The 25,477-nt window shown below is 37.5% G+C and overlaps 1 protein-coding gene across 5 annotated transcripts; it reads left to right on the forward strand.

Moving 5' to 3' along the window:
- Positions 1-24,665, forward strand: LOC128972587 (phosphatidylinositol-binding clathrin assembly protein-like). Of its 5 annotated transcripts, XM_054388652.1 has the most exons (22): positions 1-133; positions 6,871-7,013; positions 7,989-8,064; positions 8,864-8,966; positions 9,172-9,265; positions 9,371-9,482; positions 10,518-10,624; positions 11,229-11,270; positions 15,161-15,246; positions 16,233-16,356; positions 17,583-17,719; positions 18,026-18,129; positions 18,340-18,486; positions 18,918-18,977; positions 19,074-19,184; positions 20,014-20,145; positions 20,271-20,301; positions 20,799-20,919; positions 22,826-22,849; positions 22,981-23,037; positions 23,369-23,476; positions 24,047-24,665. In XM_054388652.1, the coding sequence occupies exons 1-22, from the start codon at positions 1-3 to the stop codon at positions 24,059-24,061; spliced, it is 2,067 nt and encodes a 688-aa protein (XP_054244627.1). In that variant the 3' UTR covers positions 24,062-24,665. The 5 variants fall into 5 exon arrangements, with proteins under 5 accessions (XP_054244627.1, XP_054244626.1, XP_054244628.1 ...); XM_054388651.1 differs by lacking the exon at positions 22,826-22,849 and having other exon boundaries at positions 4-133; XM_054388653.1 differs by lacking the exon at positions 22,826-22,849 and having other exon boundaries at positions 4-133; positions 20,029-20,145.
- The last annotated feature ends 812 nt before the right edge of the window (positions 24,666-25,477 follow it).

Below are 25,477 nucleotides of genomic sequence, written 5' to 3' on the forward strand. Positions count from 1 at the left end.
ATGATGTCGGGGCAGTCGATCACCGACCGCATCACGGCGGCGCAGCACAGCGTCACTGGCTCGGCTGTCGCCAAAGCTGTCTGCAAGGCGACGACCCACGAGGTGATGGGCCCCAAAAAGAAGCACCTAGACTGTGAGTAGGACCCTGCGGTGGCCGCCTGCGGCCTGCACCCCACGGTGAGGGCGGGGGGTGGCCGGGGGGGGGCGGCCGGGGGGGGCCTGCGGTTAGTCCGCCGGGCAGCCGCTGTGAGCCCCGGGACAGCCGCTGTGGCCTCGTTGCCCTCCTGCTGCCGGCGAGGAGAGGGTACAGAGGGGAGAACCGCTTGGGAGAGGAGGGGTGTCGTGTAAAGCTGGGTGAACCTGACTGGTTTGCTCCTCAAAACTTATTTTACATGTGGAGGGAGTGAGCCTTTTAACACCCTGTCGCGTCCGGGAAAAATACTCCAGCCTGGTGAGCTCTTCCCCCTAAAGGCTTTTTAGTTTATGCGTTCTGGACACAGCAGTGCTTATTAATCCAGCAGCTGGGAAAAAGGTGGGTTAAGTGGTGTGGTTTTACTGTTAGGAGGGTCAAGTTACGTTTTTAAGCACTCTTACAGCATTCTGTGCATATGCTAAGAGTGCAGCCGTTTCAATATTTATAACATTTCCCCAAATACCACAACTTTCTGTCTTGCAGCTCTTGAAACGAGGTAGAAAGACTTGAAGTGCAGTAAAGGGAAGGGCAAAGGTGGACCAATACATCTCTCCAGAATGAGAGTATGTTGCGGCTGCTATAATTAATATGTTAAAAATCCTTTCTGCATACTAAAAGATGCAGAAAGCTATCTTTTGTATCAGTGATGGTGCTTTGCTTCAGGTTCTAGTAACGGAAACTAGCAATCACAGTTACTGTTTTGACTGCTCCAGAGTGTACTGAATGCTTCAAGCCTTGTGCAGTGTACTGCTCACCTTCTATCGGAAGTGAAGTGTGTGTGCTGCCATTAAGGAGAGAAAACATGAAGCTTTTTGCTGGCTTCTTCACAGTCAAGGGAGGAGGCCGGTTGTTCTGCGGGACTTGTTCAAGTTGGTAGTATTAAGGGGAGTCATATTCTAACTCTTGGAAGAAGTGTACTCAGTTACATTGTTTGAGGACAGTTTGGCTCCCTGATGCTTTGGCACTTGTCTCTTAATACAGATTTCTTATGTGAGAGCGTTGAATGTGGATCAAATAGTTTTAAAATCAAATATGTACATCTTATTTGTTATTGATCTCAATGAGTCGAATACAGCAACTGTGTTGAAGGTAAAAGTCTTGGTAACTGACAATTTGTAATTTAATTTTTTTTAAATATACCTTTAAAAAATAACTTTATCTTGTCTTGTGTTTCACCTTTGGTGTAGAACAACTTAATGAGGTAACCCTCAAGTTTAGAAACGGCAACATAACAGGAAGCCAAAAAGTGGTAACAGTTTGCTCAATAGTTAGAACGCTTCTGAAGCTTAAAAGGTGTAGTGTATTGTTTGAAAATACCCTTAAAATAATGTAATCTACTATAAGTTACCCTCACCAAACAAGAAAATGGAAACCTGGAAAAACTCTTAATTTGAGAATAGCATAAACTGAGATTGCTTTTCGGCTATCAACTTCCTTTGAGTATCTTTCAATACAAACCTGTTTAGAGCTGTCAACCCCCTGAAAGTCCACTTCTGTGCCAGAGGACTTCTGTGTTTTGGTGCAATTTAGTTTCCCAGACTTTGGTCTAAGACACAAAAAAAAGATTGTTTTTCTGATTTGGTGTCTGAAATAAAGGAATGCTTTGGTGAGGTAGGGAGGGAAGAAGATAAGATGTATGGTAGCATAAATATCTCTTTAAGGGGTTAAGAAAGACAACAACCACAAATGCTCTCCAATCTTCACTGAATATACCCAGGCCCTGTCTTTCAAATATCTGTAAGTCTTAGTGTTGTACTTCTTGGTTTTTAACTTGTACACAAAACTTAATTGTGTTAAATGCAACCAGGTGAGATACTGGTTTAAATACTGTAATCATGAGGAAAAAAAATCACACCATGTATTTTCAAAGGGACAGTGCAAGTACTTTCCAATTCAAGTGAATTATGAAGGAAAACATAGCTTGGATTTAATGCAACACTGCTAGTTGTACCTTGATCGGTACTTGCGTGTGTCATTTAAAATGTTACACCATCTGGTATTGCTCGTAATTTCTGCTCAAGAAAGCCTTCACCAACTATGTGGTTTTGAGAGATGCTGTAGTTGTATCAGGGATCATGGGAAACTATTCAGATCAGTTCTTAAAATCCCTTTATTGCCAAGTTTTCTCAGCGAGAAAAACTATTAATATTGCAATGTGGGTATTTACAACATGGGTATTTGTGGGAATATGTTACACATGCAGCATGTGAATTAGTATTTTGGAGGCTTGGGGTTTTGTCTGGCTACTAGCTACTGGGTAGTATAGTCGTATTTTTTTCGTGAAGAGGAAGAAACACACACACAAACCCCTAAGCAATGTCAGTGGGAATACTTGGGGTTTTTTTCTTTTATAAGTAGGTCATCGTGTCCTCAATAAGTCAGCAGATCTATTTCTGTAGTATTTTGGGATATCATAAAATGCTATACAGAGGCTGATCTTAGTAGAGCACGTTAAAGTCTTGTCTCTTCTGCCCCTGTGTAGGTTCTCTTACCTCACCTCAGCCTCCTGAGTTTGGGTTGCAGTGGAGTGGGATTAGATCCTGCTGTTGGTGACATCTCTTCTTGGCTAGCTTTTGAAAAGCCACGATAAGAATGAATAAATGAAAACTTCAGCCTCATTGGTAACTGGCAGGGTAGACTTGTGTGCAGACCAAAATTTAGAAAAGCACAACCCCCTAAATTAATTGCAGCTTAAACTTTTGAATGAACACAGTAATAAATGAAAAAACAACTCCTGTTTAACTTAGTATACTGTCCTCTTAAGAAGCACAGGGCAAGGTAAGGTAGGTAGTTATCAAAACATAAAACTCCAATTTACATGTACAAGCACTGGAAATATTTTAAGAAATGATAATCCAGGTACTGTAAAATTGCATTATGTTTTGGGTTTGTTTGATTGGTGTTTGGGTTTGGTGTTTTTTTGTTTATTTGCGGATTTTCAGTTGGGTGGTTGTTTTGTTGTTTATTTTTTTTCTCTTCCCTGTGTGATGTGAACATGTTTCTAAATTCCATTCTAGAAATAGCACCACAGTTTCACTTGCAGTTGAAATGATTCCTCCGGGTAACTGGCAACATGCTTTGAGTTGTAAAGTGTTTATATAAGCAGTGATATAAGAAAAAGAGCATCGTTTGCCCAACACTTTTCATTCCAGTTTTTGCTGCCAACATCCATGTTACAGTTGCCCAGCTGTCAGTCTCTCAGGTGCCTGTGTTCCTTTGTACTTCCAGATGCATGGTGTTAACAGCCTTTTCCTCCTTTGCTGCCAGCTGTAACAGAGCCATACAGTTGTTTCTGTGTAGATATTTCTATTGCAGACTTAAAGTCATATTAGAGAAGTGACACTTTGTTCTGTATCTCAATTGCTACAGGTCAGATATGATGCTAGTCTTTTTATTACTAGTTCAAAAATAATAATTAAAAAAAACATTGCCCTGAGTTCTTATTGAAGAAATTCTTTAACATTTTTGCAATACACTCTTAGGAAGGTCCAGTTCTGGCCTACAAAATTCACTGAGTGATTTCCACCATTGATTTTCAGTTTAGTATTTTACAGACATTTTGTTTTCCTAAGCGTGCGTTCTTCAGTATTGGCAACTGTGGCTTAAGTGTTTGTGTGTTCAAGGAGATTTTGAAACCAAAGAGCACAGGCTAAGTTTTCCTCAGTAGAAATTGTCTTCAGGGAACCCAGTATGTATTTGTCTTCTGTGTATCTCTAAAGCACATGGCACTTACAGCTCACTCAAGACCTCTAACCTCAAGCACAGCTTGCGTTAGAGTCTGAGTAGCCCAAGAAATGTGAAATAGCTCATTCTGGTTGGTCTTTAAAATGGTCACGCTTACATCTACCAAAAGCTTGTACTGGAAAACCTTAATAGCAGTTTTACAGAATTGCAGGAGCTGTACTTTTCAATCATGTGGAACTATATTTGTGGAATAAACTAACTTAATTTCTCAAATGCACCAGAGATCTATCAACTTTCCCTCTGTTACTGTCCCTTGGCAGAAGGCTTTAGTCCTGTGTACCAAAAAAGCAGAAGGCAGATGTTCCCTGCTGAAGGTAGACACCTGGATGGGTTTTTGTGGTAGTAAACCTTTATGATGGCATGATAAGACAAAGGGATTTTTAATGGATGTGTGGGTTAAGGACAGGTGAGGTGTTACAGCGTTTTATATAGTTACTAACAAGGGGAGGTCTGTTGCATTGTGCCTGAGCAGCACTATAGAAATGCATTTGGTATCAGTCTTAGACATAAGTACTTGTACAGCATCTCCCAGATGTTCAGCATCATCTTAGGGTCTATTGGAACATCTGCTGGTAAACCTTAGCTTGAAGGAAGGTGACATCTTGGAGACTGACATCTTTGGAGAGTGCTGACAAAACATGAATGAAATGAGCTTGGCTGATTTCACTTGAAAGCAGAAAGGCTTTGTTTTTAACCTGCACTTTTCCTCCCAGTTTCATATATTATTTAATGAGCAGTCAATATCAAAAAATGTTTAGTGAAAAATCTGATTTGCTTTGTGGGAAACTGAAGGAAAAGGACTTTGTGCAGAAATAGTATCTTTAAAAGGCTGTGCGGTCTTTGACCTCAGCAGATCAATAGAATTTTTTAACTGTTACCTATCAGTAATGTAACAGGTACTAACCTGTGTAGAGTTGGTGGGTGTTTTGTTGGTTGTTTTTTTTTTTTTTAATTGGTTGATCTTTATAAACTGAGGACTTGCAATGCTTTGTAACATCTTTGTGCTGGTTACAGACACTTCAGTTACATGAAGCAAGATGCGAGCAAGTTACTGAGCATGCTCTAACAGTAGTGGCTTATAATGCTTGCTTACAAGTTCATTTGATTTAGGAAGAGTTATTTGCCTTGTGTGTTGAGGTAATTACTTAGTAATGTCATAACAAAGTTCTCATTCAGTAGATGAGGCTGTTGAATTAAAGTTCAAGTTTTTTCTATGTGAATTCTGGATTTGGGACTTGCTTCATTATATGGGGCAATAATTGTCTATGGACGGTTTGGACTTCTAGACATTTTGAAGTACTTCTCAATCTGACACGGCATCTGTCAGTGATACAGCCTTGAGTGGTGAGCAGCATCTATCAAATGACTTTTTTGCAAATCTTTACATTTGTAAATATTTCAGTGTTTTAGTACAACTCGGTAATAAGGTATAGCTTGCCTAACTGCAAAAAACAGAGCCCTGAAAAGAAGCTTTATTTCAGCAGTATTGTGTGTTACTATGAAGAATGAAAGTTTTAGTCACAACTTGTGTGTTTTGTACATGGAAACCTTTGACATGAGAATGAAATTAGTAACTTATTAGCATTTGCATTTTATAGCTTACTACTTCTACAAGATATTACCTAAAACTCTTTACTCTGTTAAAATTACTCTGGATATTAATTAAAGGACTTTATGTTCTTAATAAACAGATCTTTAATTAAGATACCTCTGTAATATATTCTATACATTAGAACAGATAAAAATTCATAGAGCAATATTTCTGTGAAGTACTTTGCCCTAAATATCAACGTGTGATCGCTACATCCATGTTTAAATTACTTGCGATAAGGTAGTCTACGTGATTCTAGTGTCCTCTACATACTGCTCATAAGACAAATGAACTGGCTGTTTCAGGGACACCTCAGTGTTCAGTTGTTGCCCAGCTTCTCGAGCACCTGCCCTTCTTCTAGTGCTAATGCAGACAAAGCACATAACTAGCAAGGCTGTTCTGCAACCAACAGACTTGGCTTAAAGAGGCCACAAAGGAAGCTTTTCAAACTAAGTGTTTGTTTTACTGGCCTTGCCCAGTCCTTGAGGTGTACTTTGATCACATATGAGCCAAATTTAGCTCAGAGAAAGATTGAGTGTCTAATGTGCATGTCTTGTGGAGTTTAGAATAGTCCTGGATTCAGTTCTTTGCTGTGTTCTCAGCAACTGCTTTTCCACACATGTATCTGCTGGAGCCTATTCTGGTTTTGTACCAATACTCGGGGAGAAATTTTAAGCTCTCTCTCTGACCTCCCAAGCTAATATTCTATTATTGAGTTTATAGTCAGTCACAAAGAGCTTTCCTTACACAAAAGCCTGAGACTGGCCATGATCCACCACAAGATACTTAGTAGGTTGATAATCAGGTTATTTTAGTTAAGTGGAAAGAGCAAATTCTTGCTCTTAATTCTTACAGAAATGTTTTATTACAGGTTTGTAGCATCTCATTTGCAGTCAGGTGTAAATATGCAGGCCAAAGTCAGGGTTGCAGGTTACCTGCCTCCTGTTTATCTCATGAGCTACAGATGTCTCAGCTTTTCCTTGCTTTTCTGATCTTCGTTTTCTTGGTTAGATTGAGTGACTTCAGGCATTGAGCATCCTGCAAGTCTACACTGGCTTTCAAACAATATTTTAGGCATAGAGTTTCTACTGGAACAGGTTATTTATCAATGAGAGATTGGGGCTCCATAAAATTATTGAAATGCCTTTGAGGTTTATACTTGGAGTTTTTCAGTAAAATGCAGAGAATTTGAAGAAGAAATGTAAAATAGCTGAATTATTTCTTAAAGGACTGAAGTTAATGCTTGCTGCATGACTTCTCAATGTAAAAATACAAAATAACATGATCCTCTTCGAGCATATAGCTCATTGTAATGTCTTGGGTTTTTTTCTTTTTAATTTAGATCTAATACAGTGCACAAATGAAATGAATGTGAATATTCCACAGTTGGCAGACACACTCTTTGAGAGAACTGCAAACAGTAGCTGGGTTGTAGTCTTCAAAGCTCTAATTACAACACACCACCTCATGATGTATGGAAACGAGGTAAGATGTGATTAATTCTGTTAAATCCTGCTTGACAGTGTTTTAAAAATTGTCGCAGTCTATGAAGCATTAGATGCATACTTCAGTTTTTCAAAGGTCTCTGTTTTAGTTCTGCTGGTGACTGTGAAGTACTTACCAGAGAAGCAGTAATCCTTAGTTATTTCATTACCAAAATATATCAGTTTTTGCAATTTACCTGCAGGTGTTTGGATTGGGCTGTGAGGGACTATCGAGTGACCTTCCTAGAGTGAAGACTTAAAAAGACTTCTGATGAGCTTTACTTCATTAGACTAATGCTTATCAGTAAGAGTGCTGCAAAAGTCTTGTTAGCAGTGCATATCGAACCTTTTAACAAATAAAAATACTTACTAAAGGAGGGAGAAATATGGTGACTAGAATATTCAGTCTTGCAAATAATCATCTAATGGACTGAATCTTCACGTGGTGTTGCCATTAACATTCCTCTGAAACAGGCTTCTTTTGCATTTAGTTCATATAAATTATTTCATCACTCTTTATGAAAAGCTTCCCAGACTGTAACATTGCATTAGAAATGTAACATCTCTTGCAAAGTCCTTCTGTTAAAACCTAAACTTTGTCTTGGTGAGGCGACAGTTTAGTCCTGAACTTGTGTTGATAAATTCTCTTGATAAATGACTGACTGTTGATAATACCGAAATTATGATCCTTAAAGGTACTTCCAGACATTAAATGCTCCCTCAGGGATTATTAGTCTTTTATTCATGAGCAGTTATATCTTTTTATTTAGTTTAAATTTTTAATTTTTATTTTTGTCAAAGAGTTTTGGGTTTCAGAGACTTTGCTAATCAGTAGTTTTCCTTTGAATTTTTCCCATTAATCTGTTACTGATAAGAGGTTACTAGAAACAGTTACAAGGTAAGTGTAGTTTTCTTACAATATGCTTAAATGCTTTGACTGTCACAGCAGTGATACTCTCACCTTTTTCTTCAACAGCGCTTTATCCAGTATCTTGCATCCCGAAACACTCTGTTCAATTTAAATAACTACCTGGACAAAAGTGCCATGCAGGGTAAGGATCTTTCACTGAAGGAAATCACTCTACTGCTTTTTTGCTCTGTGATAGTGCCTGCATTGGTGCACTCTAGGAGACAAATAACATTTAAATGAAAGGATGTTATGATCTATATTGTGTGAGGCACCAGAGAACGCCCAACTAAGGATGTAGATGCAAGGGAGATTCTGAGTTACCTAGCTGAATGTTAGAAATTTGTCTAATTTTTGTATCATGTGCATATATGGCTCTAAATTTTAAGTGAACTCTTAAGGCTGAGAACTAATCTGATGCAAATTAGCACACTGATCTGTTTTGCTGTTGCATTTCAGTCTCTCAGGAGTAAATGTTTGCCCTTAAAGTGCATGAAATGATAACTGGGATGTGCTGTATAAATACAGAGAACTTCAAATCTCTGACACATCTTTTGACTACTTGCCAGTGGCAGAAAACATTTTAGGGTCTTTATGTGGTTTTTGAAGCATTGCAGATAATTTACCCAAGTCTTCAGCATTTTACGAGGAATACATTTTTAGTGTAGTTTTAAGAACATCTTAAGAGCTGCTTAGTTCTTGCCTAATATTTTAACATATTTAGGTGTTTATTCTCATAATTGCAGTTAATGCTTTACTACTCTTAGGAAGGTGGAAGGAAACTGTAGCATTACATCTCCAGGTGAAAAATAGTGAATCCCAAGACTTTGGGAAGTGCCTGGCTTTTTAATGCAAGCTGATGTAAATAGGGCTAGTAGGAGAATAGTACTTGAAAGAAACTCTACCCCTTCAAAATATCTAACTCATAAACGCTTGACTTTTAGGCTATGATATGTCTACCTTCATTAGGCGATACAGCAGATACTTGAATGAAAAAGCACTTTCATATAGACTTGTAGCAGTTGACTTCACCAAAATGAAAAGAGGGTAAGACTTGCTGGTTTATTTGTTGGTTGTTGTGTTTTTTTTTTTTTTTTTTTTTTGCTTGGTCTCTTACATTGATGGGTAGAATTAGTAGATGTTCCTGAGTTTATCATAGATTGATGTTCCATTTGACCTTTTGAAGCAATGGGGTATTGCTGAAACAGCTTAACATGCCAAGCTTTGTAAATGTGCATCTTCTGCTCTGTAGGATAGATGGAGTGATGAGAACCATGAATGCTGAAAAGCTTCTGAAAACCCTCCCAATCATACAGAACCAGCTTGATGCACTCCTTGATTTTGATGTAAGTACTTTAAGCACAGGATTAGGTAATGCTCACTCATTTTGAAGTGATAGTTTCTTAATTTTATTAAAATACTAATTTACTTTCTCATTGCTTTCTACACAGGCAAATCCAAATGAACTAACAAATGGTGTTATAAATGCTGCCTTTATGCTCCTCTTTAAAGATTCCATTAGACTTTTTGCAGCATACAATGAGGGGATTATTAATCTTTTAGGTATGTGAGAATTTTATTAGCTTTTGAACTTTTACAAAAGATACTTGAGAAAACTACAGATTATAGGCAATTTCTGACTGCAATTTCCTAATAAATTCTCTGCTCCTTTACCATGAAAATGAGCCTGTCTTAGTTTCAGTGGCAACTAGCATAGACTTAAATATACACTTCTACATTGAATACAACTTGAAACAGGATTTGAGATGAGAAGGTGACTGGTAAGACTAAAATAAAGATACCATAGACCTGCAGTGTTTAACCTTTGCAATTGGACTGTGAGATGGTATTTTGTGTATTTAGTATAATCACACCATGCCTGACTTCTGGTTTCCTGTACTTTCTTTATAGCTTCGCTATTCACCTTTACCTGGTACCTGAATCTACTTGAGCCTAGTACATGACCTGTAGGGTTTTTCTTCACAAGTGATAAGCTCATAGCAAAGTCTTAGAATGACTATTAAAGCCAAAATCTGATCACTTTGTTCTGTTAATCCATTAGTTTTTGCTCACTGAAATATCTATAAGTATATAGGATAAAACCGTAAAAAGTGAATGACAGTGCTGGTACTCCTTTTGGTAGGTCAATTCAATAGAAGTACCACTTTAATAGTCATTCTAATGCCTTTTGGATATTGAGCCCATCCATTTACAAACATCAAGACATACTGATACAGGGTCTAAAATTGTAAATATATACCAGGAATATTTTCAGATTACAAAATTTGCCTCATTGCCAGCTAATGAGCTGAATTCTTGAACATTTCCCCGTAAATACCTAATAATTGCAGTAATTCACATCCATGCTTAATAAAGCTTTGCATTATATTGTAAAGTATTGAAATAAAAAAATCAGTGTTTTTCTACTGATTCCAAAAGGTGCCTGATATCCATAAATACTTTAAAATCCGAATAGCTTTGACTTACTCCTGTCTCTTCTCAACCTTAAGCTTGTCTCCTAATTAACACTTATAATATTGTATCAGCTTTTTTTCCGGGGAGGCTGCTGTCTTACGAGAGTTTTATTTGCATCCTCAGAAAGATATTTTGATATGAAGAAGAACCAGTGCAAAGACGGCTTGGATATTTACAAAAAATTTCTAGCCAGAATGACCAAATTATCAGAGTTCCTCAAAGTAGCAGAGGTAAATAAATCTACATCTATGGAAAGGATATTATTTAGCTATCTGTACTGGTACAGTAGTCTGTGTTAATAACAGCTTCACAAACAGATTGGTGTTTGCTTAACTTAGCTGTACAAGCAAGTATTTTGTAGATCAGATATTTTAAAAATTATTTATGCTCAAGATGAAGTGAGATTATTTGGTATAATTTTTATTAGCCAGACAATGCAGTAAACTTTCTGAACTGTTACAAACTTCATGAATGATCCAAAATGTATGAATTGAGCACTGCAGTGTATACATGGGACTCTCTTTTACTGTAACTGCTCAAAAAGAAGTAGGTCTGGTCAGCAATGTGTTTCTAATGCTCCCTTTAAGCTTTTCTGCAGGAGAAAATTAGGCTGTATTGGAAGTTGGGGTTGCTTCGAGATGCAGTTTAATGCACTTGTGATTTCTAAGGTGGTTTCCAAGTGTAATTCCTTACCAGTTCAGAAAGTTATAAACTGCCCTTTTTAATATGTGAGTTTATATGTAGCATTCAGAAATAACTGGTACTGATTTTCATTGCCACTGCAGGTACTAATATAATTTTTCCCCCTCCCTTTTTTTTTTAATGTAAACCCAGCAAGTTGGAATTGATCAGGGTGACATTCCAGATCTTACTCAGGTCAGTGTACCTATCAATTATCTCAGTTATTTTGTTCTTTGTGTTTCTATAGGTTGGTGTGTATCATAGTAGTCATTAATCTTGAGAATGTACTCTTCTGTATATTTATATATGGGAAATCTGTATGGTGACTTTTCCCATGGCTTAAATGTACTCAGTATTCTCACTTCACAGCTTTAAGTTTTTTTTTTTTATTGTTTAAAGCAATAAAACTCACAGAAAAATATTTTCAAGAACTTCTGTTTTTTATCACAGAGCATTTGCTGGCATGTAAGCCAGAGGCATCTTGCCATGCCTTGAGGAAAACCTTCCATTTCACTGCAACTTAACATCTTTCAATGCATTTAAAGATTACAGTTACCTAGTTCAGTCAAGATTTCTTTCCCCTGGGATCTGAATAGATTTGATGTTTCTCTATCAACACTTCACGCTGGCTTTGATGTTACTCAGTGCTATGAGAGACGTGCAGTAGAGGCTGTGCTCTGGCACATTAGGTCTGAAAGGTGGAATAGAGGGGAGAACACCTAGTGAGGGTAAATTGAGGGGCAGAAAGGAGGGGAGAAACATGATTTGACCTGGTGAACAGTCTAGAGTATTCAAGCTGTTTAAGTAGACTGTGAAACAGTTAAATTCTAAACTTTGAACAGTCACAAGTAATGCTACACCTACTTCATGGAATTCAATTTCATGGGTTAATCATGTAAAAATCTGCTATGAAGCTTTGCCTAAAGTACTTCAGTGTATTTTTAATACGAAAATCAAATCTAAACCAAAACCTTCCTTTGTCAGTGTTGTTCATGGCTGCCAGTGTCTACCGTTCTCACAACATTCTTTCTAATAGTTCAGCTATTTTGTTTTAAGTGCACTTGAGATGAAAGGCAGCTCTCTGAGCTGTGGTTGTAGGTGTCAGAATCCTGTGTATTTGAATGATTCCACTGCCACAGTTAAGTATTCTACTTCCATAGGAAATTTTGTGACATTTAAGAGTTGAATAATTGTGCATCAATTTAGTGCTATGTTTAAGAATTTGCTAAATTTTTTTAATGCTAAGCTTTCACAAAAAAATAATTTTCAGTGTGCTTGTGTTTCCAAACTAAGTTCTGACAGGATGATGGCTTTTGTTTTTATTCTTGTCTATCATATTCATTTTTTTTCCAGATACTTTGTTTGCATTGGTGTATGTTCTGTTTTGGGATATGCGTATTTCAGAGTTTCTTTAAGCTGTTCCTGACAACATTTTCCAGATACTTTGTTTGCACTGGTGTATGTTCTGTTTTGGGATATACATATTTCAGAGTTTCTTTAAGCTGTTCCTGACAACAATGGTTTTACCTCCTTAGAAGTTTATTTTTGCTGCTGCTATGTAAGTTTTTTGGGGTTTTTTGTTTCATTTTTTTCCTTAATCCTAGTGTTCAGGCTACTGCTACTCCTGCCAGTTCCCATAAAGAAAATATTTTCCTTTGTAGGTGCCCTGTTTAACAATGGTGTTGCTTGCTTTGTTTATAGCTGTTCCTGTATTTCATAAATGCAGCTGAGTAATTTTCTTCTGTGTGGATGTTAGTCTGTCAGATGAGGAGAAGGAATCATAAACTGCAGCCTCTTTCAAGTCATATTGCCCAGGTGTCTTCTCTCTGTATAAATCTACTACGATCTCTTCACTCAAAATTTCATCTTTGTTTTGCTCATTATCTGCAGCAGCGATGAGAAAGTTCAGAGAAGTTACTGGTTTGTTAGTTTTAGGTTTTATGGTGGAAAGGATTGTTGAGAGGCTTTTAGAAACAGTAAGTATAGAATCTGCTTTTCCATTCAGGTGGGTTTTAGAGTGGCTTTGGGAAAAAAGGTGACAAAGGTTAGGGAAAACTTTCTGGAATTAGAGTATAGTCTCCTGCTATATTAAGGTTATCTCTCTAGTGGTGTCATGCTATTAATATATGATCAGAGGGCTGGAGCACCTCTCCTATGAGGAGAGACTGAAAGAGTTGGGCTGTTCAGTCTGGAGAAGAGAAGGATCTTAGGAGACCTTATTGTGGCCTTTCAATATCTGAAGGGGGCCTACAAGAAAGCTGGGGAGGGACTTTTTAGGCTATCAGGTAGTGATAGGACTGGGGGAATGGAACAAAGCTGGAACTGGGGAGATTCAGGCTGGACATGAGGAAGAAGTTCTTCACCATGAGAGTGGTGAGAGCCTGGAATGGGTTGTCCAGGGAGGTGGTTGGGGCCCCATCCCTGGAGGTGTTTAAGGCCAGGCTGGATGAGGCTCTGGCCAGCCTGATCCAGTGTGAGGTGTCCCTGTCTATGGCAGGAGGGTTGGAACTAGATGATCCTTGTGGTCACTTCCAACTCTGACTGATTCTATGATTCTATTGTTCCTCCTGACAGGTGACAGTATATGGAGTGGTGGTTTTTTGTTGGTTTTTTTTTTTTGTGTCCTTTCTGAAAAGATATTTCAAAATGCTCCCCCATGGGATTTTGCTGTCTAGTTTGAATGCTGAATTTATTGAGCATTGAGTTGAGGTAAATACACTGTCTTAGCTTACCTAGCTCTATTTATAGAAAGAAATACCACATCAGGCCTTAACTTTAAGCCAAAAAGTCTACTTAGAAGATTATTCTAATAGCTTTTCTTTGCATCTCTTGTAGCTTGAACTGTCCTTCATTGAATGTGGAAAGCTAGAATTGTGCTCAGTATTTCAGAGGGAAACCTGCCAAAGCCTTGTGTAATTAATATTTTTCTGCTTTCCAGGAAATGCTTTGGTCTAGCTTTTAGTACAGAAGGGCTAGCAAGGGCACAAGCATGTTTTTCTTACAGACAATGTCTATCATATCTGTTTACCTACAGAAAGTTGGCAAGAGAGGCTTAATGTTGTCTTCATCTGAACCAGCACTAGGCTGTATTTAACTAGTTTTATGGAGCATAGACCATGTAGGTAAGAACTAAAGAGAGACATGGGACTACAGTAGCAAGTCATTGAACTTTTCCAAAAGTGTCAGCCTAGTAATTTTGCTTGATGGAGATTCTTTTTATAGGGTGATTTGGAGAAATTGTACTTCACGCTAAGACACTGTAATCAAGATAAGCTCAGATTTATTCCTTTGGTAGGAAAGAAATACCTCTGTAGTGGGTAAAAAGGAAAGGAGGCTTGTTGTGGTTGGCACTTCTGTCTTGTTTTCTGTAGGAACTAAAGCATCTCTGTACCTCAGTCTATATGTTTTAAACTCGCTCATTTCTGTTACCTATTAGTTAAAATCTTTGTTTTGGGTACTGAATAATATGTCTTTGCTCTCAAGTCTTGGTAAGCTTACAAGTCTTGGTCACCTGAAACTCATTTAAGTATCTCAAGTCTCAGCTGAGCTGTCTAGTGGCTGACTTCAAGTGGCTGAAAGCCTGGTTTTTTGAATCTTTTTAGCTGATTTTAAGAATAGGTAATGTTTAAACTTCTCATGGGTGACTCTTTCCCTGTAGAGAGGTGGGGAGAATCTACACACCAAAAAAAAGGCAACTTTTTGAAGTGCTGTTGCTAGTTTCTAATGTTTTAGGCCACCAAAAGATTTGCAGTAATTGAGTTGGTTTATCGTGTAGCCATGTGTGCAATAGCTACTCAGCTACTCAGTCTGCAGTAAGTATTGTTGGGATCAGGTTGAGTTTTCATGCACAAAAGCAGAACTCTTCCAAGGGAATCTTTACTTTGTGTCTCTGTGGTACCACTGCTTTTAAGACCCACAGCTGGGTATAGATAGAATCCAGGTGTGTGTGATGGCAACAAAACCCGAAGACACAATTACAGATATTTGAGGTTTTGTTTGGTATTGATGGATGAGGAAACGAATCTGTGTACTAAACAATGATGTCTTATCTAGAAAGAAGTGGTTTATAAATACTTTCACTTTAGGCACCCAGCAGCTTGCTTGAAGCACTGGAACAGCATCTGGCTTCTGTGGAGGGAAAGAAAACAAAAGAAGTCTCTGCTGCCAGCAGGTGAGCACCCAGTGAATTACAACGATATCTATACTTAGAATTTGTCGTCATACTAAGAATTTTCACGATTAAATTACTTTGTATTCTTGAATTTTATCAGTTTCAAATATATCTCCCTAGAAGTATGAATTAGTCACATTTGAAATCTTAGTATTTTGATAGCTATTTTGCTGTAATAAACCACTGAACTGAGACCTTATGTATTATTATTTTCAGCTTTTACTTTTGAAGTCCTTTTGGTTTGTAAGACTTAAGGTATTTGGATTTTGAAGCTTTTTACCTCAGCTAGGACAGTATTTATCTTTATTGTCAATTATCTAAGTCTCAGGCCATGAATTTATCTTACCCTACTTATGGAAGTTCTTTGGCCTCTGCTCAGAGCAGTTGAATTAGCTTTGGAGCTTTATGCTGACAGGAACTGTATCAATTTGTATGAACGGTATTTCTGAGTGAAGAGTGAAAGATCTTTTTTGGCACAGGCATTCTTCAACAGAAGCTTGGTAAATATTGATAAATACATCAGGGTAGCTGTATTCCTGAGCTGTTGTCTCCCTTGTCTGGTACTTTTTTCCCCTGGCAAGTACCTGAGGTTTTGCTGCCTCAGAATTCTGCTAAAAAATACATGATGAAAGAAATAACTCCTGTGCTGTGTTTATTGTTACATATATAATGTGTACAAGTAAGCTTTCTGTGCTCTGCTGCTTGAACAGAATAGAATTCCAGTCTAGTCAGTGTGACCTTAAGACAGCTGGTATATTCAGCACTTTTCAGTTCCTACACACTGAAACTTGAGGGAGGAGTGATCCTATGTGCTCATGCTGCTTTTTCACAGACTTCTTTATTGGGAAGTCTGCCTCTCTGTACCAGAGAGTGGGGGAAGAAATGGAGTGGAGAGGGAATGACACACAATTCAGATAAGGCACTTGATTAAACTAAGTGATGTATGGCTAATTACTAATAAAACTTTTTTTTGTTACTGTTTTTAGAGCTAGTGCCCTATCCAGTGCAGTTTCCACACTTGCCAATACAGGAATGTCGTTTAGCAAGATGGATGAAAAAGAAAAGCAACAGGCGTTGGAGGAGGAGCAAGCTAGACTGCAGGCACTTAAGGTACTATATTTTTCACAAGTTCAGATTTTTTTTAACTGGATACAGGTGAAAACCAGGATTGACTTAAAATAGTGTGTGGTGGGGGTCTCTCATCATAGAGAGGATAAGGTGTGATTCTGTAGGATGCAGGTGTGATGGCTGCCAGTATATAATGACCCTTATATCGGGAGTATGATTTGAATAGCAGACAGCTGATATAAATCATTTATATGTGGGGGCAGCTGGGAATTTTTCTTGTTTTGCTTTGACATGGTCTAGACACCCCTGAACAATGAAGCAACTCTCTTCATGTCCCTGTTATGAAAGTCTTAAAACTGTTTGGACTGTGAAAGTAAAGTTTGATAGTAATGCAGAGTTGAGTTTCACCTCTGGAATTGTAGAGGTCTGTTGAAGATTTTCCATTCTCCTTGATGTAAGGCATTTTTTGTAATCACTGTAAAGCAAGTGTTTTGTTTAATGTGTCTTTCTGCCTGCTGCTGAACTATTTCATGTGAACCTCAGCCAGTGCTATGATGTTGTTCAGGGTTTTGGGTTTAGGAGTTGTCAGGTGTCTCCCCTCTGCTCTGTCCCACTTCTGCTGTAATAGGACTTGTAGATGCAGTAACAAAATAATGGATCAGTGGATAAAAATCTTAATTTGAGGGGCAGGGGTGCCTGCAAGCTCACTCTTATTTTACTTCAGGTGTATAAGTAGTGTAGAGCATATACCTGTGGCGTATAAATGCAGAAGGCAGATCTAGGGATCATGAGGGATGTAAATCTAAAATTAACACCATAAACTAGATTTTTATTTTAAGAGCAACACCATATGGATATTACTAGGCTGCACATCACGCAGCCTGACTTCTGAACATCTGAATTCAACTATGAAGAGATCCTAACAGTAGAGAGATGGGTCTTCCTGAAGAAAGGCTCATTGCTCTGTTTCTCTGAGTGACTTTGAAGAGAGCCTAGAATGTGTTGCTTGACTAGAAGTCATTGTCTCCTAGGCAGTTACAGATACTTAAAAAAAATTTAAAACTTGAGTTTTAGAATTTTTTTTAAAGGTTTTTTTAAAATAAATACTCTTATCTCTAATTTCAATCATCTTTGTGTTTTCAGGACTCTGCAGAAGAATAACTGCTTTATTTATTAGGACCATAATTAAAATTGCTTTTCAGACAAGGTCTTTAGGACTGAAAGGTTAATAAAATAATAAAAGGCAAACTGTATATCTGATCTTTCAGGAGCAGCGATTAAGAGAGATTTCTGTAGTATCAAATTCCACTTCCACATCTGCATCCCCAAGCACCTTGTCAGGAAAAAGTATGAATACCACTGTAGCTGTTGACCTCTTTGCAGTACCAGCACCCACAACAAATAGGTAAGAGATGCTTTGATTTCTAAAGCAGGCAGAAATTACTGTCATGGCTTGTAGCTCTACTGCAAAGCACTGATCCTAGTTACTTCTTAAGCACTTTTCAAGAATAACCTCTTGCTGTTGCCTTCCTGGTGTGTTCACAGGAATTTAGCTATTGATTAGTGCTTTATTACTAGTTTTGTTTTGTACCACTAGTGTTGATGGGCTACTAGTGAACAAGAGAAAGTAAGACTGATGTGAGTGTTTGCATAACAGGAGAATACAATGCCTGTTCCATATCTTCTCTTATCATGTTTCTCTCTTCTTCAGCATGCCCAACCTTTCTAGTGATCTTTTTGATCTTCAGCCTGCATTTGTTCCAACCGTTCAGAGTACTCCAGCTATATCAACATCAGCAAGCAGTGCTTGGGGAGGTGAGCTAATATGAATTTTCCCTAATTAGAGAGAGCTGTTAGGATTTTTATCTGAAACTAAGAATTTATATATTTAATGGGCTGATCACTAGGTGGAATATTTACAGTTTGACTTTGTCTAGTGATTCTCATAGTCAGACACTTCAGCCTGTTTTTCTTTTCCATTACTTGTACTCTCTATTCTTTTTCCTTCGCTTCTGCACCTGAAAGGTCCTTTCTCGTCCTCAAATGGTTGTGTTGGTTCTCCACCTCATCTGGACATCTTTGACATGAAGCCAGTTGAAGAAGCTGTAAAATCTACCACTCCTTTCATCAATTCTACTTTTTCCTCCAAACAAACGGTGGAACTGTTTAGTGGTAAAAACCCAAACTTTGCAACTGGAGATGATAATGCTAATAAACTGGGCCATGTAATCTTTTTGTGCTTTGAACCAAGTTGCACTTTTTATTAGAAATTTAAATAGCCCATTAGTTCCAGATGTAGTAAATTATGTGTTTTCTTAAAGATTTGTTTCAGCAGTTGAAATAACTCATTGCCTTGTTCAGCTTGCCCAACCTAGACATCCTAAAGCTTGCAATATTGATGGAATTTTTACTAATTCCTTTCAAACCGCAGACTCCTCCTCTTTTGTAATGGACACTGCAGGAGTTACTTGAGCTTTTCAAGTTTTTTAAATAAAGAAATCCTTTTCCATTACTAAAAATTCTTAACTTTAATGGCAGGCTTAAATTTTGTCTCCTTCCCTTTTTTGTCTTTTAAACTGATCTTCTTCTCTCTTTTTATGAAGATGACTTTAGTGGTCATAAACCTAGATATGCTTCTGTGTATCATCCTCTGACTGTTGATGGTAATTGATTTTATTTTACTTTCTAAACTTTCTGGTCTCACTGTAATGAGTGGTATTCTATGGCTATATTTAATTATACTAAACTTTTTTTTCCAGGTTTTCCCCTTCATTCAGCTCCTCCAGGTACCACCTCTTCAACAATTAATGTGGACTTCGATGCTGTTTTTGGAGGAAAATCTACAACACCAGAGTACAGGACTACAAGTGGTAAAAACTAGCTTATGACTGGTTTACACCCTACAGGCAACAGTTGCTTAAAAACTTAGCATAATTGCTATTGCAGTTCAAATTTTAGTAACTTAATACATTTGCAAGCTGATTATAGGGCTGATAAAATAACAAGCAATTGGTTCAACTGTAGTTACTTTGAAATTATCTTTGACTAATCACTATAATAACTGTAATATTACTATAAAAACTGTAATAACAGTTTCCTTTCTTTTTGGGGGAATGAACTTTGACCGTGGGCCACTGGATATCTTTAAATGGGTAAGCTTACATTAATCTGTTTTCAGTGCTTAGCACTTCAGTGTTCTCTCTTGATATATGATGAGTTCCCTCTAACTTCATTGAGAGATGTTGTACTTCTAAAGATTTGTGTGTTACTTGAATAGCTGAGTTACGAACTTTTGTACAATTTTGCTATGTTTTCAAAGTCCTTATGAACACATAGCAAAGGGACTCTTGTGTATGTTCAGGCTACTGGCAGTATCATTATTGTGTTACAAGAACACTGAAATTTTAACAGCTTTCTTTGGTTTTAGGGGACATTTAACTTAATTTTAATTCATCAGTGATGGATGGTATTTTTAAGATTCTACTGGATGAGTAGCTACAAGATATTCCATTAAAAAAAAAAGAGGTTAAACTATGCTTTTGTCAAAGACTTAAAAAACTTCCAATTTGTTGAACCTCCACATATGAATGCTTAAACTACTTAGTATTCTGTAAAGAAAACACCTCTCTGGCTTCTGGGTCTTTTATTAAATGCAATGTAACTGTTTTGTTAACAGCTACTTTTATGCTCTCCATTTAGCTTTTAACTTTCTAGATGATGTATTGCAACCCACTGTGCCACTGCAGAGTCAAAGAACCACCGTAGTCAACCAACAAAGTGGAAAAATTTTGGCAAATGACCTTGATTCTTCACTTGCTAACCTAGTGGGAAGTAAGTGTGAAGCTTTTCAAATGTAACTTTCCTATTTGTTACTAATAAGCTTTTTTTTCCCCCAAAAAAACTCCTGAGAATACTTAAGGATTTTTTTTTCTTTTAACATTTCTCTTTCCATCCAGATCTTGGCTTTGGTGGCACTCCGTCCAAAAAGTAAGTGCATATGTACTTCTTATATTCTCACATGACTATTTGGTAGTCTTCAGCACAATATACCAACATTAACATGGCAGCAGTCTCAATTCCTGGAAGTAATCGGTACCGAGAACAGTGTTGACAGAGGGAGATTGTACTCAGTCACCACAACGTAGTCCACCTGAACTTTTGAAGTAATTAATTTCAGTTAGTTTTGCAATTGCTGTATTTTTATGAAACGCCATAAAATCTCTTGAAGTTAACATACAACTCAAGTTAAATGTTACGCTGTACAGTGCAGTAATGATAGTTTGCTTATAATACAAAATAGACCCTCCAGAATTCATACCTAGTAGAACAGAGATAGATAAGTAGCTACTGAAATCCTGGACATTTCTTCCACATAGAGATTTCAGCTGTGTACATGCATGAAGACATATTTTGGTTTTCCATGATGAAGATGTTATGCTAGCTGTTGACTCTCTGTGAGAACTAATACCATGTTTCTGTTTTAGATCGGATATGCAGTGGACCCAGCCTACAGAGAAAAAACTTACTGGTGGAACAAACTGGCAAGCAAAAACAAGCACATCAACCACATGGAACCCTACTCCCTTACCTACAATCCCACATAGGGTAATAGTTGTACTATTGAATCACACATTCTAGAAAATGATGCTTTCTTGCTTGAATTAACTGAAAAAATAACAAAGGCTGTGTGGGACAAGACTTTGAGCGGGGATGGGAATGTTTGTAGGATCACTTATCAAACCTAATGAGGTAGAGATTTTTTTTGTATGCTTTTATTGTCCCTCACTGTAAAACTTTGAAGACTTAAATGCTTTCAAAACTTTCATTTGAGACATATCTCCATTCATAAGTTACTTTGTAATTGAAACAAATGATCCCTCCAAAACTATTTTTGATGTGTTTGGGATGCTCCTTTCCTCCCACATGTACTGTTGAGAATTCCAAGAACGTTTCAAGGGAAGAACTGCTGTTCCTTCAGTTTTCCCTTCTTCAGTTTTATCACATGAAGCACTGCTACAACCCTTGCAAACCACCTTAACTACCAGGTCAAGCAGCACTTTGGACTTCCATAATGCTCAACAGCAACTTTGTATTAAGGCAGTACAAAATGCTAAATGAAAATTTTACAGATATTTAAATGAAAAATTTTCATTTCTTTGAAGGATAGTTGTCAACAGTTGACTTTTGCTGTGCTTTTGAATGAGATTTTCAAGTATCTTCTATCCATATATACTATTTATATAAGTAGAGATACAAACCACTTCAGAAATGTAGCTGCCTTAGAGGGAAGTAGACTGTTCAGCTGGCTTGTATGTACAACTAGGGTAATTACCATGTGAGCAATGAGTTTTGGACTGCTGATTTTTCTTTTCCAGTAAGAATGGCTTTGCCTGTAATGCCTGTTTTCCTCATGAGAGTATGGTCAATGAAAATTATCAAAGTTTAATAAAATATTAAACCCAGGATTGGACTCAAAACCAAAACTCAAAACATAGCTGAGGTATCCTCTCTGCTGAAAAGCACTTCTATGTGACTCTTCTGAAACCAAAATAAAACCGTTTTATCACCTCTTGGTGCTGTTATTAGTGCTGATGCATTTTTGTTTGTGAAAGATAGAGGGCACCTTGGCACACACGGATCACTGTGGTTTTTGGTTTTGTGTTTATTTCATGTGTTCATGTTTAATACTTTCTGGTCTAAGCATTTGAGTGCTTTATGCCAGGTATCTGCTCACTCGTTTGCTTGGAATTCCAGCAATTAATGATGCAAAGAAACTAGCTCATCTGTGAGCAACTTTAAAATCAGTGCCCTACTACTGGAAAGCTCAAACTGTCTTTGCTTGGTCTGTGGCATTCAGAGTTCTAACCTTCCAGTTTATGTATAGTCTGCATTCTCTGTCATAGTGAAATACTTCAACTAGCCCTCTATTTTTAATGCAATTAGCACTACTTAACCATGCATGGCAATACAAACTGTATGCATCACTGCCTAAACATAACCTAAATGATTGCCCACTTAAGATGCTCTTTTTTCTTTTTTTCATATTATGATGCTAAATTCTGCAATATATGTGAGCAACGTTGACCTCGCTAGACATCTATTGCTATTTGTTTAAGCTGAATGGTCACTGGCTTCCTTGGTGATGATTTTTCTATGCTCTTCTCACATAATGAGAGTGAGAAGGAGTATTGTATGCCATGCCCTCTGAAAGCATCTTGCACAAATGCGTGTGCAAGCAATATAATTAAATCTAGATCCATTCAGTAAAACTTATTTGTTGTAAGTCTTAAAGACTACAGACAGCTTTCTAGACAGGTTTTCTAGCATATCCCAAGTTAACAGTCATAGTTACTGATGTTACCGTCCTTGCACTTTTCCTCCTGCTTTAATTGTTTTATTAAGTGAGTTGAGTATAGTTATACAAAGTTACGGTACTGAACTTGAATCCATCCCTTTTGAGTTCAAATACCTCTTAAATAATTTTCTGTCCTTACTCCTTTTGCTGTGCCAGAATGGAGTACACTATGCTGCATATGTAAGTCAATTTCTTGTAAATATGTTGGTTACTTAAGTATTGGGGAAAAACAAGTGTTTTGCACAGCTTTATAGACGTTACTAGTCTGCATGAGCTTATCTAACATGCATTACATCTTTTCTTGATTGAAGGTACCTGCTCCTATTGCATACCCATTGACCACACCTCAAGTGCCTGTATATGGAATGGTAAGAAATGCGATTGTCTTGTATTCCTGAAAAGCCTAGTTGTGTCCTCCAGTGGGTTTCATGGCAGGCATTAACATGCTCAAATCACTCCTCATCCTACATACATTGTTTCATAAGATCAGTAGTGTGTGAAATCTGATGACTTTTTCACACTGTGCATTGGATCAGGTTGCTCTGAATTTTATACAAGTTTTTTTTAAGGCTTTGGAGTTACTGTGTGTATGTCTACCTGCTTATTCTCTACTATGCTTACAATGCTGAAAGAGGCATCTTCTAGAATTAGTTTGACTTTTATATAGCTATTCTGTGGGTTGTTTTGTTTTTCATACAGGTACCTCCTCAGGTTGGAGCTGCTCCTTTGATGGCACCTCAGTCCATGATGTATACGCAGCCTGGTCTAAGGCCAACAAATCCTTTTGCACCTGTTTCTGAAACTCAGGTGATCTGTTTTCTTGAGTCTTGATTACATTGAAACCTCAGTCTTGGTAAAAGCAACCAAATGATTCACAAAGGGCTACTAATGTATTTCAGGTGAAAGTGGGGGGTTCTTCAGTCAAGGGCAACTACTTTTGCAGGCAAGGAAGCAAATTCAGACTAAGAGCACACAAAAGTAGAAAGCAAGGAAGAAAGTGAAAATCAGATTTTAGTGGCTAAGTTCTTGCTGTCAATAGTAAGAAAATGGGAATGGTGAATATATGTAGAATATAGACTTTCTATGACATTAGCTGGATGCTGGGTTTCTTCATACTGACTGGAGCAGTGGTGAACGCTTTCTGAAGGCACAGGTAGTGGGTGAGAAAGGCATTGGCAAGAGGTCACTCAAGTTGCGGAACCTGTACTCCTGTCATACAGATATGTTGGTCTTAATGTTATTTGGGACTTCTTTAATGTGCCAAAACTTACAGTCTTAACGTGCAAGTAACAAGGTAGCTGAATAGATTCAGGATTCCAAAACACTGAGAAAGCATGTGTTATGTATTGGCATTAATATGCAAACTCTACTTCACAGATACAGTTTCTGTAGAGCCACCAAAGCAGCAAGATGTGAGAACAACCAAATACCGGTAAAAAAAAAAAAAAGACTGAAAGTCAATCTTTCCATGATGTATTCCTGAACAGGGCAACTCCCTCTTCCCTGTGTTATACAATATTATTTTGAATTGCAGTGCTTTAGAGATTCTTGTTTATAACAGTCACTGCAATGTGAAGTCATGTGTGTTCACTGATAGAGTTGTTTGGGTTTTTTTTTAAACTACTCAGCAGAAAAGTGTATTTTACTGAGCTTGACTCAGAGGGTACAAGCTGGATTATCATCTTCAAAGCTGAGAAGAGGGGTTACATGATTGGTCTACAACCTTATTCATCAGTGGATTAGTTTAACTGAGGATGTCAAAGCTCTTTATGTTCTCCATAAATTCTGTGGCTGTTGTAACCAAGACACAAAGCAAATGAAGTTGAGCAATAAAATTTTCATGTGCTCTAATAAATACTCTGATAAAGCAATGCTTGCATTACCGTAAGGCAAATATTGTGTGAAATCAGACAGCTTTTTCACATTAGAATAGCTTATAGCAACTTGCAAACTTTATGATGTGAGTTTGAAATGCTGTGAATCAACAAAATATATACATACTGTGCATATATATATATATATATATATATAGTAAAAATAATAAATTGCTGCATTGGTATGTCAGTGTTACCAGTATGGCTGGTTGAAAGAGCCAGGCTCTGACAGGGACTGAAAACCTGTGATGGAGTAGCGGAAACACGTGTTACAGAACAGCACGTGCAGCCTCCAGCAAGTGACAGCTGCTATACTTCCATCCAGTCTCTTTTCCACAGGCAGCATCTTTCATAGTTCAAGGAGGAACAGCTTTCAGAGCCAGTCAACGTCAGTATCCCCAACAGAAAATTTCCCCAAATGGGAAATTTTGAAAATCTTGTTAACTGCAAAAGAAGCAGGAGATCCAGTTTTTTTAAGTGCATTAGGTCAAGCAAACCTTGCCATAGCACTGGCAACGCTTCTGAACTGGCAACTACACTGAGGCTATCCAGCTGTAGAGAATAGCCTGTGTTACTTCTCTGAAATAAGAGCTGGGTTGTAAACCATATAAAAGGTATTATTTTTTAAGTGTAAATATGTGCAAACTTTTAGATAATCTTTTAATGCTGCAGTAATTGTTTTCCTCTGTAGTAATTTCAAGGTAAAAATTCTATGTTGAGAAATATGGACTCTTTTTGAGAGGAAACTGTTTTGAATCAATTAACTTATGAGGTATGCTGTTCATGATGGGTCAGATGTGTGCTGACTTCTGGCATTTGTATTTAGTATTCTTCCTCCAGAGCTGAGATTGGCTGTGAAAATGCCTTATCTTGTATTTTCCAATGTCTGACAAAAAGTGGTAGCAGTAAAAAAAAAAAAGTTGATATCAAGTAA

This window comes from Indicator indicator, chromosome 17 (genome assembly GCF_027791375.1).
Source record: "Indicator indicator isolate 239-I01 chromosome 17, UM_Iind_1.1, whole genome shotgun sequence".
In the NCBI taxonomy this organism is placed as follows: domain Eukaryota; kingdom Metazoa; phylum Chordata; class Aves; order Piciformes; family Indicatoridae; genus Indicator; species Indicator indicator.

Coding starts and splice junctions, on each gene's coding strand:
- LOC128972587 (XM_054388652.1), top strand. CDS start 1: ATGATGTCGGGGCAGTCGATCACCGACCGCATCACGGCGGCGCAGCAC. Junction 18,487..18,917: donor AACGGTGGAACTGTTTAGTG/GTAAAAACCCAA, acceptor CTTTTTATGAAG/ATGACTTTAGTGGTCATAAA. Junction 18,978..19,073: donor TCATCCTCTGACTGTTGATG/GTAATTGATTTT, acceptor TTTTTTTTCCAG/GTTTTCCCCTTCATTCAGCT.